A 15,997-nucleotide genomic window follows, 5' to 3' on the forward strand; every position below is an offset into this window, starting at 1 on the left:
GAGCAGACTCCACATCCTTCTTTAGGCACCAGCAGTAGTTGGCCAGAAATTAGTTGACATCCCATTGGCCTTGATAGCATTCCCCCATAACACTGATATCTTTGTGAAAGTGCTCACCCTGTTCTTCACTGAAGTCTCCACAATTCTGTGGAAAATAGTCCAGATGAGACCGGAGGAAGTGCATTTTCACTGACATGTGTGCACCAAGTTGGCAGAAATTCTCCATTAACTCACCAACCACCTTCTGACACTGGGAACTTCTGTGGTTGCCAAGGAAATTTGCAATGACTGACTTAAGGGACAACCAGGCAGAGAGTTTGGCAGGATTCAATGCATCATCAAAACTAGTGTCCTTGATGAGTTCCCTTATTTGAGGACCGTCAAATATACCTGCCTTAAGTTTCTCCATGCTTTTATGGGGCCATGGGGGACTGGCTTTATGGCAGAAGGAACATCAGGGTATTGAACATGGTGCTTGTCCTTGTGAATGATGCTTTTTAGATTTATCATGCAAAAGTAGGAGTTGGTAACATTATCTTTCCCTTCCCTCCACACCATTGGGGCACCAAATGGCATACTCTTCCTTTTCTTGTTCCTCCAATCCTGTAAGTTCTCTACACATGTTTTGCAGCAGATATGGGGAGTGAATGGTTTATCCTGGTCCCCTAGTTTGACTCCAAAGTAAGCTTTATATGCCTTCTTCACAAAATCCGTGATTTTTGCTTGACAGTCTGGAAAAACCATGAGAGGGGTGAAGAGGTAGTCTGATGAATTGTATGGGAATCCTGGTCTGATTACACTAGTCTTCAAACTTCTTTGAGGCTGTTGTTTTCTGAGACAGAAGACTTTTTTTTTTTTTTTTTTTTTTTTTTTTTTTTTTTTTTTTTTTTTTTTTTTTTTTTTTTTTTTTTTTTTTTTTTTTTTTTTTTTTTTTTTTTTTTTTTTTTTTTTTTTTTTTAAGCTGGTACTGTATACTGTCCATTTTGAGAATTATACTGGGAGATCTTGATTGCAGTTTATGTATTTGGGTGGGTTTGAGCATGGAGTACTATGTGCACGGATTGAGCAATGGGCACAGACACCCTCTGTCTAGACAGTGACATCATTGTCTAGAATGTCCAAAAGACTGGTATAGGCATGGATTATCTCTACTTCATATTTTAGGTAACACAGGTAATATGCTGGAAGATGTGGTGGATTTAAAGTTGCTTTAATTATAGAAATATTGATTTTTGTTTTGTTTATGGTTTTCTTAACCTGATAAACTCTTATTATTTTGTCAACTATTTCTTCCTTGTAGTATTGTAAAGGTAGGGTGTGGACTACTCCCACACTGGTGTTACATGTTCTATGTGATGTTTGGTTTGGGGAGTCTGCCAGTGTTGTTTTGGGTTTGACTTTGTCATACTGAACTCTAGTTCTATTGTTGGCATTTCTTCTTGGAACTACACACTGTGGGAGTTTCTGCATTTGTCTCCAGACATATTATATACTTTCATGGGCATTTCTTTGTTACCACAAACTTGATTTGCTTCTACTCGAGACTAATAGAAATAATACAAGAAAGGGATGGATGGGCGGATTGTGCTTTTCTAGATCTACAAAAAGCATTTGATAAAGTACCACACAAAAAGCTACTAAGGAAAATTAAACCAATAGGTGGTATTAAAGGAAAAGTAATGGAATGGATGGAAGATTTTTTTGACTGGAAGATAAATGAGGGTAGTACTTAGAGACAAATACTTGACCTGGGAAGTAATGATAAGTGGTGTCCCACAAGGTTCAGTATTGACTCTGATCATGTTTGCCATATATATAAATGACATGGATGAAGGTGTGGAATGTTATATGAACTTCTTTGCAGATGATGCAAAAATACTAAAGAAAGTAAGTACAGAGGAAGATTGTGAATCATCACATAAAGACTTAGTCTGGAAATGAAGTCAAATGTGGGAATTTAACTTTAACATCAAGAAATGTGATATAATGGAGTTTGGAAAAAGTAAAAATAGGATATCGAGGAAATACAAAACTGGTGCAAAAAAGTTAAAAAAAAAGTAAGCTCAGAAAGGGACCTAGGAGTAATTATCAGCAAAGATATGTCACCAGACAAGCATATCAACAAAATAGTCAGAGAAACCTTCAATTTACTAGGGTCGATGAAAGTGGCTTTTGACTATTTGGATGAGGAAATGGTAAAGAAAATATTACTTGCACTAATAAGACCAAGATTGGAGTATGCTGCAACACTATGGACACCCACTACTAAAAAGAATATAAAGAAATTAGATAGGATACAAAGAGCAATGACAAAGATGGCACCAACACTCTCCAAATTGACATATGAACAAAGATTGTCCAAATTGGAACTACCATACCAACCCTGGAACAAAGAAGAGAAAGAGAAGATCTACTGTTTACAGAATTATGAAAGGAATGGTCCTAGATAGAGATGATTTATTAAAGTGGGACAAGATAGAACAAGTGGACATGAAAAAAAACTCAAAAAGGACATTTATAGAAGAGATCTGAAAAAGAATAGCTTCCCACACAGAGTGGTGCATATCTGGAATAAATTAGATGAGGCAACAGTGTGTGCAAATACTATTCAAGAATTTAAGAATAAACTTGATGCTGAAAGATACAAAGACGGGCACTATGAGCATAGCTCCCTTCCCATATAGTACAACTATGTACAACTAGGTAAATACATTAAATTTTTTCTTCCCTTTTACTCTGAAAAGTACTGATCACATACTTGCAGCCTGTAACAGCCATGAATGATCCTTAGGGTTTCCAAGTATACCAGGTGCATCTCTGGGCAAAAATACTAGATTGCTGTATGTGCTGTCAATCTGTGGTTTATTGGCATGTCACTGGCCAGGAAAATATGGAAAGAAACAGTTGTCAAGTGTCAATCCAACTTGTGTGAATATGTGAAGGGATAACATACAAGTTCATAGAGATACTGGACCTAATCAAATTGAGTGCCATTCCTACTAGACTGCTCTTCCAAGCAGGTACTTTAACTGGTTTACACATACACTCTCCAGTATGGTATATTAAACCTGGCCTTAGAAGAGTAAGGTATTTTCAATCATAAGTATGTAGATTGGTAAGTAGGTAGGTTGGTGGGTATTATCCCTGACAGCTCACCAGCACTTTCATCCTTATGGACATTATTGCACTGTGGCCAAGATATTTCAATTCAAAGGAGAGAATGAAAATCATGTATAAAAAATGTATGGTGTATCAATATTCAAATGGTCCTATACAAAATTTTCAAACTGTGTTAAAATACATAAAAACCATTACAAACAAGAAAATTCCTTCCCCCCCACTCAAGATGGACATCAGTGAATACCATCTGCCTAAAGTTCACCTTCAAAACTAGTGAACACCCTGATCTCCATCTGAAGGTGCAGCCCTGAATAGCACTTGGTCTCTGAACCACTTCCAATCACTTTCTGTATTCCCTCCACCTTTTCATATCAAGAGTGCACTCCCTTTACCTTTTCATATAGTGGTCCCTTCCTTCTACTATAAGCTGGTAATAAAAAAACGGCTTTGTACTAACAGAAGCTTGACAAGTCCAAAATGTCCTCTCCCCAAAAAATGAAAAAAATAGATAAACAAATAAATGAAATACATACATAAATATACCAAGGGCTTTCTCCCTCTTGAAAGGGAAGTAGCCAAAGTCAAAGGCATATATCCACTCCCAACCATTTCATCCCTACATATTACACTCCCATTCACAGCCCCTCCCTCCCTCTTTTCTTGGCTCCTCCTGGATGATGGGTCATCCCTGCATCTCACCCACTATCCTGGGTCAGAAGCAATGCAGCAAGACTGCTTCTAATTGGTGACACACTCCTCTCCATCTCCTCATGCAGAAAAGGAGAAGACAGGGAGAAATCCATTTGGACTGCATCCAAATATCAATCACACACACCCCCAACCCCCTTTCATGCATCACAGCATCATCCATACATAACCCTTCTCCATTCACCCCTATCTTCAGTCTTCTCCCTTCCTCCCTCAACAGACATTCCCCTCTTTCCCAATGCCCCTTTTACCCCATCCATCCCTCTCTTCCTTGGTTGTCCCCTCATGTTCACTCCCTCCACCCCTGCCTTACACACACCTCTTACTAATCTTTTTTCACTCATTCTTTCCATGTGTCCAAACCATCCCAATACTCTTTCATCTCATCAACCCTATCTCCCAACTCCCTTTTCACACCCGCTCTCCTCATTTCTCACTCTAGCCTAGTAACCCGTACCATACTTCTCAGGCATTTCATCTCAAACACAATTAAGCTCTTCTTCTCTTATGTTCCATGTTTCTGTCCCATACAGTGCTGTCAGCATAATCACTCCTTCATACAATCTCCTCTTAGCATCCATTCCCAAACTTCTATCTCTTATACTATTTTTTAATCCCCCACGGCATTTAATTGGTTCTCTCAATCTACATTCTACCTCCACTTCCATTCCTCCCTTTCCCACCACATTCACCCTCCAGTACCTAAAACTATCCATTTCCTCCAGTCTCTCTCCCTTAACCTCTTCCCTTCGGGGCACATCGCACGTCTGGCAGCATTAGCTGCCCGACGTGCGATATCTCGAAATAATAATCGCATTATAAAAAATAAAGTCAGTGCTAAATTGTCCGTTCTCTTTCACCCGTGTATTTTGATAACCATAGAAAACTGATGAAGCCAGTTTAGAGAGAATGAAAATTACGTAGGTACAACTACAATAAATATAATCAAGATGGCGACTTCGGCATCAGCGAGTACCTACTTGCTCCTCATGCCGCCTACGTAGGCAGCACCGTATGGAAGTGGTTAATACTCACTTTCAATTTGCTGCCATCCTTTCCCCTTATACATCTCATCACCTTACTTTTACCTACATTTATCTTCAACTTCCTCCTTTCGCACACCTTCCCAAACTCCATCATTAACTTCTTTAGTCCCTTCTCTGATCCTCCAACAAACACAGTGTCATCAGCAAACAACTGGCTTATCTTATAAAATAAATAATAATAATAATAATAATATATTAATTAATAAAAAAGAAATAAAGCAAAATACATTTTCATAAAACATACATACATATACCAAGGCTTTTTCCCCCTTACAAGGGAGGTAGCCAAAAAGGAAAAGGCATAAAATCATTCCCACCCATTCCATCCCTGAATACACTCCACACCCCTCCACCCTCCCTCTCATCTTAGCACCTCCTGGATGACGGGTCATCCTTGCACCTTGGCCACTGCCCTGGGTCAGAAGCAGTGTCGCAAGACACAGCACATCCACAGCAAGGCCGCTTCATTAAATCGGCGACCCCCCTCTCCGTCCCCCCGTGCATAAAGGAGAAGACGGGGAGAAATCCCTTCAGGCTGCGTCAAAATTTGCTCACACATACTACCTCACCCCCCATCCATTCCACCTCATGCATCATAACATCATCCATATACAACCATTCTCCATTCACCCCTGTCTTCTGTCCTCTCCCGTCCTTCCTCAACAGACATTCCCCTCTTCCCCAAAGCCCCCTTCACCCCATCCATCCACCTCATCCTAGGACATCCCTTCATGTTCATAAAACAATAGACTTAATTCCAAGCTACAAACCCCAATGACCAACAGAACATTTCAAAGATTTAGTACTAGTGCCATACAATTTTAACATGAGAACAGGATCCAGAATAATGGGATTAACACAATTTCAATTACTTGGTCCAGTGATGCTGTTTACAAACTTTCCCATGACTGATGTCAAATGATTCTATTCAAATAAGGAGCAGGACACAAAAGACTCCTGAGCCATTATGTTGCTACTTCTTGAGTTCTTGAGTGATGTGGTCTATGTAAGGCTGTACCTCCATTCATCAGGAGCAAGAAGCAGTGGATCTACCTTCCAACCTAGACAAGAAAATTTAAATGGTTAACAATCATGACACAAAATTCTGAATATCAAGAAAAATTCAGAAGGCATCAGAGGAAGTACTGGTGCAGGAGGAGGAGGGGGAGGAGAAGGAAGAGAAGGTGAAGCAGGTTGTGGAGGAGATGGGAACAACAGAAATATATATCAAATTGAAAGAAGGGAATAATCTAGTTTTGAAAACAACATTCTTGAATTTCTTAAATACCCACCTTCTTCTTTGGCTGCTTCCTTGAAATCCTGGTAGAGTGCATGAGAGCCACATTTTACTTTGCTTATTATATCACCACTTGGGGTGCTTAGCTTCATTCCAGTTGTATCTACCATTGCAAACTGAATATTCTGGAAAGAGACAACAAACATACATACATATAAAAAAAATTCCTTTATAAGGGCAGTAGCCAAAGTCAAAGGCATAAATCCACTCTCACCCATTTCATCCCCACATATTCCACTCCCATTCACCACCCCTACCTCCCTCTTTTTTTGGCTCCTCCTGGATGATGGGTCATCCCTGCATCTCACCCACTGCCCTGGGTCAGAAGCAATCCAGTACAACACAGCACATCCACACCAAGGCCACTTCATTTAATCAGCAACCCCCCTCTCCATCCCCTCACGCAGAAAAAGAGAATATGGGAAGAAATCCCTTCAGACTGTATCAAAATATAATTCGCATGAACTCTCTCACGCCATCCCCCACCCACTCCTTCCTTGCATTACAGCATCATCCATACACAACCATTCTCCACTAATCCTATCTTGTCTTCTTCCTTCCTCCCTCCACAGACATTCCCCCCTTTCCAATTGCCCCTTTAACCTCAGCCATTCATCTCATCCTTGGTCGCCCCCTCATGTTCACCTCCTCCACCTCTCATGTTCACCCCCTCATGTTCACACCCCCTCTACCAATCTTTCTTCACTCATTCCCTCTGTGTCCAAGCCATCCCAATACTCCTTCATCAACCCCACCTCCCAACTCCCCTTTCACCACCGTTCTCCTCCTCACTTCTCACTAGTCTTTCTTCACTCATCCTTTCCATATGTCCAAACCATCCTAATACTCTCTCATCAACCCTATCTCCCACATCGTAACACAGACAAAGCTGCAGAAATAATCCAGCCATACCTTGATACACTCAACACATGGTTCATCACAGACTCAAAATAGCTCCAACCAAATCTACAGCAACACTTCTCACAAACTGGACAAAAGAACACAAATACATACCTCATCTCTACATCAACAACACTCTAATACCACACACAAACACACCGAAAATTCTTGGTGTAACATACGTTACATCCATGTCTTTCAAACAACACATCACAAACATAAAAAACAAATACACACCTAGACTTAACACACTTAAGTCAATCACTGGAACAACATTTGGACAAAACAAAGAAACTAATATAACAATATACAAACAATGCATATGCTCAGTGATGAATTATGCGAGTCCTGCATGGACTCCTAATCTCAGTGAGACACACCACAACACCCTTCAAATCATACAAAACAAAGCCCTAAAAACATTTACAGGCTGCACAAATACAACACCTACAGACCATTTACATCATGAAACAAAAGTCCTCAAAGTCAAGGACCACCTCGACATGAGAGGCACACAAACACTTGCTGCAGCCACCACAAACACATCACACCTGCTACACTACATAGCAGAACACCCACACACACCAAGAAACATTAAAACAACACCCAAAGACCTGTATCACACACAGATACTCTCTTCTCTTCCTCCACAACCACCAAATACCAGCCTCCGGAAACATATTCATAATCATATCACTCACCGCTCCATTAACACACTGAAAGACAACACACTGCTGCATGCCAGACCCCCTGATATCCACCCTTCTGAATCCTCTCTCCCACAAAAGGACAGAGTCCACCTGGCCAGACTGCGATGCAGCCACCACCCAGCACTTCTAAGCTACCAGAAGAGGCTGGATGACCGCATTGTGAACAGCTGCCCAGGAAGTAACACTTCACCCCATACCATACAACACATAATGGAAGACTGCATTATACACAATCATGCACACAAACAACACAACATACACTCTATAAAGGATTTGTGGGAAAACCCAGTTTCGGCTGTGGCATTCCTTGGGGAGACGGGAATGCTCACACAGTCTAGGGAACGACAACAACAACAACAACTCCCTTTCCACCCCCGTTCTCCTCCTCACCTCCTCATTTCTCACTCTATCTAGCCTAGTAACCCCCATCATACTTCTCAGACACCTCATCTCAAACACATTCAAACTCCTTCTCTCTTCCTCTCTTATGTTCCATGTTTCTGCCCCATACAGTGCTGTTGGCACAATCACTCCTTCATACAGTCTCCTCTTAGCATCCATTCCCAAATGTCTATTCCTCATTACATTCTTCAATCCACCAAGGCATTTACTCGCTTCTCTCAATCTACATTCTACCTCCACCTTCACTCCACCTTTTCCTGCCACATTTGCACCCAAGTATCTAAAACTATCCACTTCCTCCAGTCGCTCTCCCTTAATGCTCACTTCCAGTCTACTGCCACTTTCACCCCTTGTACATCTCATCACCTTACATTTACCCACATTTATCTTTAGCTTTCTTCTATCACATACTCTCCCAAACTCTGTCACCAACTTCCTCAATCCCTCCTCCGATCATGCCGCAAGCGCAGTGTCGTCCGCAAACAACAGCTGGCTCACCTCCCACTTTTCTCCATTTTCTTTAACCATCTCCAATCCCTGACCCATTACCCTTGCATTTACCTCTCGCACTACCCCATCCATGTATAAGTTAAACAGCCAGGGCAACATAATGCATCTTAGACATGGAAAAGGAAATGAGTAATAATAGAAAATGGTGGGAGAATGAATTCATGGAACTAAGGAAAGAAATTGTAGAATTAATGGAATGTTTAGCCCAAGCTAACATTGAGATATCCAATCTAAAAAAACAAACTCAGAACTAAGAACCGAACTCAGGGTAATGAAAAATTATATAATAGAGGTTAAGTGTGAAAATGAAAAGAAAATTCATGACACTACCAATAGTGAAAACTTAAAAAAAGAGGTAAATAGCAAAATACAAGAAATGACTGAAAGAATTGAAGAAAACTTAGGTGAAGAAAGTATGCAAAAGATAAAGAAATGGAAGGAAAACAGGGAAAATTAAGAAATTGCCTTTAAAGTAGTCCAAAACGGATGCAGGAAATGCAAAAGATACAATCATTCAAATAATTAGAAAAAAGGCAAATTGGGTTAGAGATGCAGTGGATAGAAAAAAATGTATTGTGGTATATGGACTAAGGGAAAAACATGGTCTGGTGAGGTACATGAGAGGAAAAGCATAAAAACAAACAGTAATATCAATTCTAAAACAAATAAAAGATGGTGATTGGGAAGTAGAGAAAGATATAGATGAAGTGTATAGAATGGGACATTATTCTTAGGAAGAAATTGACCCCTAAAGCTAAAACTAAGATCGCAAATGGTAGTAGAAGACATATTAGAACAAGCAAGTTGGCAAGGAGCAAACACTACAAGATATGGATAAAAAGAGAATAGAGTGTTGAGGAATTAGAAAAAAAGACACTAAAAGATGAAGCTAGGGAAGAAATGCGAGGAGAATGGAGACCGAATGCAAGAAATTCTATTGGAGGGTAATCAACATGAGGCTGAGAAAATGGTACATCAGAATGGGCGAAACATACAGAAAAAAAGATGGATAAAGAAAAAAATTAAAAGTGGCCTATACAAACATTGACAGATTAATTTCAGGACTGAATGAACTAAATGATTACCTGTTTGATGAAAAACCAGACATAATGGGAACTGTGGAGATGAAATTAAGGGGGCCAATACCACCCAATAATGTTGGACATGGGTTATACAATTATTGGATTAAAAACAGAAACGAGAAATAGGGAGGAGGAGTCATTTTCTTGGCCAAAAAATACTTTAATGTGACAAAGATTACTGAGGGTAAGAACAATGTAGAAATGATCATGATAAAACTCAACGACACACATGAAAAATAGAACATTTGTAGTAATTTATATACCCCCAAATACGAGCTTTTGGAAAGAGAATGAGCATTTAAAAATGTCAGAAGATACAAGGCATTCATTAAACGAGAGACTAATGGGCGGGGGTAACCTGATAATTATGGGGATTTTAACTGCAAAGAAATTTGCTGAGAGGAAATGGCAGTGAAGGGCAGAGAGGATCTGTGGGGTAATGTATTACTGGACATGATATACAATGACACAATGGATCAATGAAAACACCAGGTACAGAAGTAATGAAAAACCGTCGAGACTGGATTTAATATTTACAACAGAATCTGAAATCTTGGATAAAATTGAATACAAGACACCACTTGGAAAGTGACCATATACTTATAGAGACTGAACTAAAAGAAAAAATATATTTGGAGAGAAATGAAAAGTACAGAAAAGGATTGATGTACAACAAAACAGACTTTGGAAAACTAAAGAAATTCTTTCAAAATACAAATTGGGAAAAATTCTACATGAAAGGGACAAAAGTGGAAGAGAAATGGGAGATCTTGATGGATATCTATAATGAAGGAGTGAATAGGTACGTACCAAAACAGAAACAAGAGAGGGTGTACATTAAATGTTGGTTCAACAAAAGATGCAGTGAGGTGAAAGATAGAAGAGATAAAGCTGGGAAAAGATGGAGAAAAGATTAAAAAAAAATTGGAAAATGGCAAATATATAGACTATAGAAATGCACATGTGAAAGTGCGCAGAGAGGAAAAGAGGAACTATAAAAATGACATTATAGAAAAATGTAAAGAGCAACCCAAACTATTCTCTAGATATGTGAATGGTAAACTTAAAAATAAACAGGAAATGGTGAAACTACGCCAAGGAAATAGAGAATACACAGAAGATCTAGAAATGGCCTAAGTCATGAATAATCATTTCAAGTCGGTTTTCACTAGAGAGAAGGTACAGTATAGGGACACAGGAAGTGCAAAATAACAATAACACAAAAAAAATAATGGAGCAATTAACAAGGAAATTGCAGAGCCCGGATGGAATTGCAAATTGGATACTAAAAGAATGCAAAGAAGAACTAATGGCAAAGTGGCATTTACCTATATGGACGAAGAAATGATAAGGAAAATACTTACTACACTAATAAGACCAAAACTCGAGTACGCAGCATCACTTTGGACTCCCAGTACCAAAAAGAATATTAAGAAACTAGAAAGATTACAAAGAGCAACAACAAAACTATCATCGACACTCGCCGAACTAACTAATTTATTATCATTTACTATTTACCTGTTTGTTTGTTATTCAACTATACCTATGCATTTATTTATGTATTTTATTTGTTATTTACATTATTATAGTTTTTATTTATTATTAATATGATTTTTTTTTTTTTTTTTTTTTTTTTTTTTTTTGCATCCGACCTAGATATGGATCAAAAGGTCTCCTGTCGGCATGCTCCGCCTTTGTAATCCTTTGTAAAGACTATCCAAATTGAACCTACCAACTCTGGAACAAAGAAGAGAAAGAGGAGATTTGCTAACTATCTACAGAATAATGAAAGGAATGGAAGTTTTAGACAGGAACGACCTATTAATGTGGGGCAACGGTAAAACAAGAGGACACGGAAAAAAATTGAAAAAAGGATAGTTATAGAAAAAACTTGAAAAGGAACAGTTTCCCACACAGAGCGATAAATACATGGAACAAATTAGACAACAAAACAGTATGTGCTAACACTATACAAGATTTTAAGATAAAACTTGATGCGGAGAGATACAAAGACGGGTCACCACGAGCATAGCTCCCCTCCCGTATATTACAACTAGGTACAACTAGGTAAATACTTAAAGAAGGAGAAATACCAAAAGACTGAAAAAAATGCCAACATTGTACCAATATATAAAGGAGAAAATAAGGAAGAACCAACTAATTACAGACCAGCCTCCCTAATAAGCACTGTAGCCAGAATTTGTGAGAAAATTATCAAGAATAGATGGACAAAACACCTAGAAGAAAATATGATAAACCAAAGACAATTTGGATTCAGACAGGGAAGACCATATACCACAAATCTAAAATGTTTCTACTCAAGACTAATACATATAGTACAAGAAAGGGATGGATGGGCTGATTGTGCTTTCCTAGACTTACAAATATCCCTTGACAAAGTACAAAAAAATATATATAATATATATATATATATATATATATATATATATATATATATATATATATATATATATATATATATATATATGAGGGACACAAGACAACCTACTAAAATATATGGAGGACTTCCTGAATGGTAGAAAGATAAGAGTAGCACTTAGAGAAAAATATTCAGGTTGGAAGGAGGTGATTAGTAGAGTTCCACAAGGATCTGTATTGGCTCCAACAATGTTTGTTATTTATGTGAATAACATGGATGATGATGTGGAATGTTACACGAGCTTCTTTGCAGATGATGCTAAATTGTTGAGAAAAGTAAAAACCGAAATGGATTGCGAATCACTACAGGGAGACCTGAACAAGGTTTGCAAATGTAGTCAGAAATGGGAAGTGGACTTCAACATTAAGAAGTGTAACATAGTGGAGTTCGGAAAAAGTTGAAATAGAATATCAGGACAATATAAAACTGGAACTAAGGAGGTAAAGAAAATGGGATCTGAAAAAGATCTGGGAGTAATCATCTTAAGTGACTTGTCTTTTGATAAACAAAATTGTCAGAGAATCCTACAACTTGCTAAGATCAATAAAAGTGGCATTTACCTATTTGGATGAAGAAATTATAAAAAAAATATTAGTCACATTAATAAGGCCTAGACTGGAATATGCAGTGACACTATGGTCACCCAGTACCAAAAAGAATATGAAGAAAATTGAAAGAATCCAGAGAACAACCACAAATATGGCTTCAGCACCTTCAAATTTGCCATATGAAGAGAGACTGGCAAAATTGGAGTTACCAACTTTGGAATCAAAAAAGATAGTTATAGATCTGAAGAACAGTCTTCCACACAGAGTGGTGAACACTTGGAACAAACTGGACGAAACAATAGTGTGTGCAAAAACCATACATGAATTTAAGAGCAAACTAGACACTGCAAGATACAAAGGCAGGACACCATAAGCATAGTTCCCCTTCCCATAAGATACAACTAGGTAAATACATACATACATATAACAAAGGTAGCTAAAAAACAAAGACATAAAAACCACTCCCACCCATTCCATCCCTAACATACTCCACTCCCCTATACCCTCTTCCCTCCCTCTTATTTTGGCACCTCCTGGATGACAGATCATCCCTGCATCTTGCCCACTGCCCTGGGTCACATGCAGTGTCACAAGACACAGCACATCCACAGCAAGGCAGCTTCATTAAATCTGCGACCCTCCCTCTCCATCCCCTCATGCAGAAAAGGAGAAGACGGGGAGAAATCCCTTCGGGCTGTGTCAAATTATTTCTCACACATACTACCTCACCCCCCATCCCCCACCCATTCCATCTCATGCATTACAGCATCATCCAAATACAACCATTCTCCATTCACCCCTACTGTCCTCTCCCGTACTTCCTCAACAGACATTCCCCTCTTTCCTAAAGCCCTTTTTACCCCATCCATCCATCTCATCCTAGGTCAACCGCTCAAGTTCACTCCTTCCACCTCTGCCTTCCACACCTCTTTTACTAGTCTTTCTCCACTCATTCTTTCCATGTGTACAAACCATCCCAATACTCTTTCATCAACCCTATCTCCTAACTCCCTTTCCACCACCATTCTCCTCCTCCTCACCTCCTTTCTCACTCTATCCACCATAGTAACCCCTATCATACTTCTCAGGTACCTCATCTCAAACACATTGAAACTCCTTCTCTCTTCCTCTCTTATGTTCCATGTTTCTTCCCAGTACAGTGCTGTTGGCATATTCACTCCTTTATACAATCTCCTCTTAGCCTCCATTCCCAAATGTCTGTTTCTCAGTACACTTTTTAATCCACCAAGGCATTTACTTGCTTCTCTCAATCTACATTCTACCTCCACCTCCACTCCTCCCTTTCCTGCCACATTCACATCCAAGTATCTAAAACTATCCACTTCCTCCAGTCTCTCTCCCTTAATACTCGCTTACAATCTGCTGCCACTTTCACCCCTTGTACATCTCATCACCTTAATTTTACCCACATTTATCTAACTTCCTTTTTTTACACACCTTCCCAAACTATGTCACTAACTTCCTCAGTCCCTCCTCTGATCCTGCTACAAGCACAGTGTCGTCTGCAAACAGCTGGCTTATCTCCTACTTTTCTCCATTTTCTTTAACCATCTCCAATCCCTGACCCACTACCTTTGCATTGACCTCTTACACCACCCCATCCATGTACAAATTGAACAGCCAGGGCGACATGACACATCCATGACGAAGTCCCACCTTTACCTCAAACTACTCACTCTCTCCATTTCTAATCCTGACATATGCTCTACTACTCTCATAAAAACTCTTGACAGCTCCTAAAAGCTTTCCTCCTATCCCATATATCTGCAATACCACCTCCTGTCTACCCTGTCATAAGCCTTTTCCAAATCCATAAAAGCCCAAAAAACATCCTTACCTTTTCCTATAGCTTTCTTACATATCTGTCTTACCACAAAAATCTGATCTACGCAATCCCTACCTGTCCTAAACCCACACTGTTCCTCACCAATTACTCCCTCTGTTCCTCTCCTAATCCTCTCAATCAAGACCATCCCATAAGCCTTCCCAACTACACTTAACAAGCTGATCCCTCTGAAACTACTACACTCACGTTTGTCCCCTTTTCCCTTGTAAAGTGGAACTATACAGGCACTCCTTCAGTCCTCTGATACTCTACCCTCTCTTAAACAAACATTAAACAACCTCACCAACCAGTTCACTATCAATGTACCTCCTTTTTTTAGACATTCTGCATGACATCCATCCAACCCAGGTGACTTACCTGCTCTCGTCATTTTAACAACTGCCTTCACTTCATCCTTCCTTATTTCTCCTCCATTTTCCTCACTCTTTATGGTCATTTTCTTAGTGCTTTCCACTGCAACTACCTTTCTCTCCCTATCCTCCTTCACATTTAGCAACTGATAAAATACTCTCCTCATCTTCCTCTTCTCTTCCATTATCATCTCTCCATCTGCACTCTTTACCTTTTCTTCTCTACTTGATTCACCTCTTCCTCTTTATTTCCTTCCAAAACATCTATTCATTACTTTCAAAAATTTCTGTCATACTTACCCCATTTCACATCTGATCTCCTCTTTGCCTCCTTTATCTTATGTTTAATTCTCTTCTCTTTTCTTTGTAGCTCTCACATGATTCTCTCACCCTATTTTGTAACCTGTGAAAGATCGCTTCTTCTCTTCTACCTTCTTTACCTAATCCCACCACTCGCTACCCTTCCTTCTATTTCCTCTCATCCTCCTTGTTCCACGTACCATCTTTGCACACCTTGTGACTTCCTCCTTGAACCATCCCCATTCCTCCTCCACTCCTAGTACTCTATCCTTCATTCCCACTCCTCTCTCAGCTCCTTCTTGTACTCCTTTTCTTTTTCATTAAAGCAGTTCACTCTAAGCACCTCCCTACCTTCAGTCCTTTTCCTCTTTCTCCATCTATCTTCAACTCTCAACTTACCTTCCACCAAAAAATTATCTGATATTCCTCCACTCTCTCCCCTTAGAATATGTATATCCTTAAATCTTCCTACTATTCCCCTGGTTACCACTATATAGTCCATTAACGCCCTATCTACCACCCATCCACCATCTCTCCCATGTGTACTTATCCTTGACTTTCTTCTTAAACACTGTATTTGCTATTATCAACTCTCAAGACACATCTCCACCATCAACTCTCCACTAAGATTTTTTCCTGGAACTCCACATTTACCAACCACTCCATTTATTGGTTCATTTCCTATCCCAGCATTAAGGTATTCTAATACCACTACAT

The 15,997-nt window shown here is 39.3% G+C and overlaps 1 protein-coding gene across 1 annotated transcript in view; it reads right to left on the bottom strand.

The window, feature by feature from the left end:
- Positions 1-1,939: 1,939 nt before the first annotated feature.
- LOC143023508 (RUS family member 1-like) overlaps positions 1,940-15,997 on the bottom strand; it is a 78,979-nt gene continuing 64,921 nt past the window's right edge. Inside the window, exons 10-11 of the mRNA XM_076182041.1 lie at positions 6,167-6,296; positions 1,940-5,935 (exon numbers count right to left, since the gene is read on the bottom strand). Of these exons, the coding sequence (XP_076038156.1) occupies positions 5,877-5,935; positions 6,167-6,296 (189 nt within the window). The 3' untranslated portion in view covers positions 1,940-5,876. The remainder of the gene's footprint in view (positions 5,936-6,166; positions 6,297-15,997) is intronic.

Source organism: Oratosquilla oratoria, unplaced genomic scaffold (assembly GCF_046742065.1).
Source record: "Oratosquilla oratoria isolate Oo_2021 unplaced genomic scaffold, ASM4674206v1 SCAFFOLD49, whole genome shotgun sequence".
Lineage (NCBI taxonomy): Eukaryota > Metazoa > Arthropoda > Malacostraca > Stomatopoda > Squillidae > Oratosquilla > Oratosquilla oratoria.